This window comes from Peromyscus maniculatus, chromosome 21, assembly GCF_049852395.1.
Source record: "Peromyscus maniculatus bairdii isolate BWxNUB_F1_BW_parent chromosome 21, HU_Pman_BW_mat_3.1, whole genome shotgun sequence".
NCBI classification, from domain to species: Eukaryota; Metazoa; Chordata; class Mammalia; order Rodentia; family Cricetidae; genus Peromyscus; species Peromyscus maniculatus.
Genome location: NC_134872.1, coordinates 58,041,979 through 58,044,918, shown reverse-complemented (window position 1 = coordinate 58,044,918; position 2,940 = coordinate 58,041,979). Strand labels below are relative to the sequence as shown.

Here is a 2,940-nt window from a genome sequence, read left to right as displayed (position 1 = left end):
GTGTCAGTGGATCTGAAAGGGGGGGCCGACGGGCCCGGACTTCGCCACTGCGAACCTGGAAGACGTTCCACGGTTTGAAGACCCCTCTGGGGCACGGTTTGAAGACCCCTCTGGGGCACGGTTTGAAGACCCCTCTGGGGCACGGTCTGAAGTCCCCTCTGGGGCACGGTTTTTTGGGGCCACTCACGTATCCGAGGGATACGTTGTGTTGGTTGGAGAAGAGGGGGCTGGACCCTCGCAGTCTTCTTCTGAGGTTTTGCTTTCGGTTTGGAACCGAAGCTGCGCAGCGCGTGTTAGTCTTATTTGTATTGGTTTGTCGTTCCTTGTTTTCTGTTTAACCGTTCTCCTCCTAGAAACAGCAATGGGACAGACTGTCACCACCCCCTTGAGCCTCACGCTTGACCACTGGTCAGACGTAAAGACACGAGCCAACAACGAAGGAGTCGTAATTAAGAAGAAAAAATGGATCACTCTTTGCGAGGCCGATTGGGTCAGAATGGATGTAGGATGGCCTCGTCAGGGAACCTTTAATCTCAGTCTTATTTCACAGGTGGAGGGAAAAGTTTTTGCTTCCAGTCCCCATGGCCACCCGGACCAGGTCCCATACATTGCCATGTGGAGACTCCTGACAACAGAACCTCCCCCGTGGGTTAAGCCGTTTCTCTTCCCCTCAGCCCCCCGGCAGCAGCAGCGCTCGCCGTATCCCGGGGCCGAGGAAGCCAGATCGGCGGATCCCTCCCACTCCCTGTTCCTCCCTAACCCCACACCAGCAAGTCTTTTCCTCTCCCCGCGGGCCCGCCGCTCCGGCGCAGGCGGGCGCGCAGGCAGGCTTGCAGGCGGGTGCGGGAGATGGGAACGCGCAGGCAGGCTTGCAGGCGGGCGTGGGATGTGGGAACGCGCAGGCGGGCGTGCAGGCGGCCGCAGGTTATGGCGCCGGCGCTCAGGCGGGGCCGGGGATGGGATCGGCGGGAGACTGCTCCCCGACCGGCGAAGGGCCACTACCGAGTGCACTTCCTCCACTGTGGCAGTGTGCTGGGACTGGCTCTGGGACGACTGGGGAGCCCCGATTTGGAGAAGGGGGCTCAGGAGGGACGGCGCCACTCGCGGGCGCCAAACCACCGCTCCCTCCCGCCCCTCCTTCCTCCTCCCTTTACCCTGTTCTCCCACGAAAGGATTCCCCTAAGGCTCCTGTCCTCCCCCCAGACCCCAATTCACCTCTTATTGACCTCCTAACAGAGGACCCACCACCATACCCAGGGAATCGGGCACCGGAGGGACCGACGGCCCCCGCGGAGGTGCCTGAACAGCCTCTAAGGAGAGAGAGGGAAGATGAGACTCCGGCTCCCTCCCCAATTGCCGGTCGCCTACGAGGAAAGCGCGACGAGCCAGCCAAGGAGTCCAGAGCCTTTCCCCTTAGGGAAGGTCCTAACCACCAGCTCCAATACTGGCCGTTCTCAGCCTCTGACCTCTACAACTGGAAACAACATAATCCTCCTTTCTCTAAGGACCCTGTTGCCTTGACTAACCTGATTGAGTCCATTTTAGTGACCCACAAGCCCACTTGGGAAGATTGTCAGCAGTTACTGCAGACCCTCCTGACGGTGGAGGAAAAGCAGCGGGTCTTCCTGGAGGCTCGGAAGCGGGTTCCAGGAGACGATGGAAGACCCACCCAATTGCCTAATATCATTGACGCAGCCTTTCCCCTCACCCGCCCGAACTGGGACTTCGCGACCCCAGAAGGTAGGGAGCACCTACGTCTCTATCGCCAGTTGCTCTTGGCGGGTCTCCGAGGGGCGGCTAGACGCCCTACCAATCTGGCCCAGGTTAGAAATGTAACCCAGGGAAAGGAGGAAACGCCGGCAGCGTTCTTAGAAAGGCTTAGAGAGGCATATAGAATGTATACCCCGTACGATCCAGAAGATCCAGGACAGGCGCCGGGTGTCATACTGTCTTTCATCTATCAGTCAAATCCAGATATAAGGGCCAAGTTACAGAGACTAGAAGGATTGCATTCACTCAGTTTGTCAGATTTATTGAGAGAGGCAGAAAAAGTGTTTAATAAGAGAGAAACTCCCAAAGAGCGGGAAGAGAGATTATGGCAGAGGCAGGAAGAGAGAGATAAAAAGCGTCATAGGGAAATAACTAAAGTCCTGGCCACTGCAGTGTCTCAGGGACAGGTCAGCGAGGGAGTTAGGACGAGAGATCGGAGAAGGACACCGCTTGACAAAGACCAGTGTGCTTACTGTAAAGAGAGAGGACATTGGGCTTGTGACTGCCCAAAGAAGCCTCAAGGGTCTCGGAGACCTAAGTCAAGGGCCACGGACCTCCTCAATCTGGAGGATTAGGGAGGTCAAGGCCAGGAGCCCCCCCCCCTGAGCCTAGGATAACTCTCAAGATTGGGGGGCAGCCAGTGACCTTCCTGTTGGACACCGGGGCTCAACATTCAGTCCTGACCCACACCGGAGGCTCTCTCAGTGACCGCACAGCTTTGGTCCAGGGGGCCACAGGTAGCAAGAGGTATCGATGGACCACCGAGAGAAAGGTTCAGCTGGCATCTGGACAGGTAACCCACTCTTTTTTGCATATACCCGACTGCCCTCACCCATTATTGGGCCGAGACCTGTTGACTAAGCTCAAGGCTCAGATATATTTTGATGATAAGGGGTCGACCGTTACAGGACCCAAAGGGACCCCCCTACAAGTCCTGGCCCTAAAATTGGAAGAGGAATACCGCCTGTTTGAATCTGAGCCCTCTAAGGGGCCACCACAAGAAATGCAGGACTGGTTGAGGGAATTTCCCTCAGCATGGGCAGAGACTGGCGGCTTGGGGCTGGCTCACGACCAACCCCCACTTGTTATTCAGTTAAAAGCCTCCGCCACTCCTGTTTCAATCAAACAGTATCCTATGTCCCGGGAAGCCCACGAGGGCATTAAACCACA

At 57.1% G+C, this 2,940-nt stretch overlaps 1 protein-coding gene across 1 annotated transcript; it reads left to right on the top strand.

The window, feature by feature from the left end:
* The first annotated feature begins 361 nt into the window (after window positions 1-361).
* Window positions 362-2,623, top strand: LOC143269967 (uncharacterized). Its single transcript, XM_076557911.1, has 2 exons — window positions 362-701; window positions 1,117-2,623. The coding sequence occupies exons 1-2, from the start codon at window positions 362-364 to the stop codon at window positions 2,343-2,345; spliced, it is 1,569 nt and encodes a 522-aa protein (XP_076414026.1). The 3' UTR covers window positions 2,346-2,623.
* The last annotated feature ends 317 nt before the right edge of the window (window positions 2,624-2,940 follow it).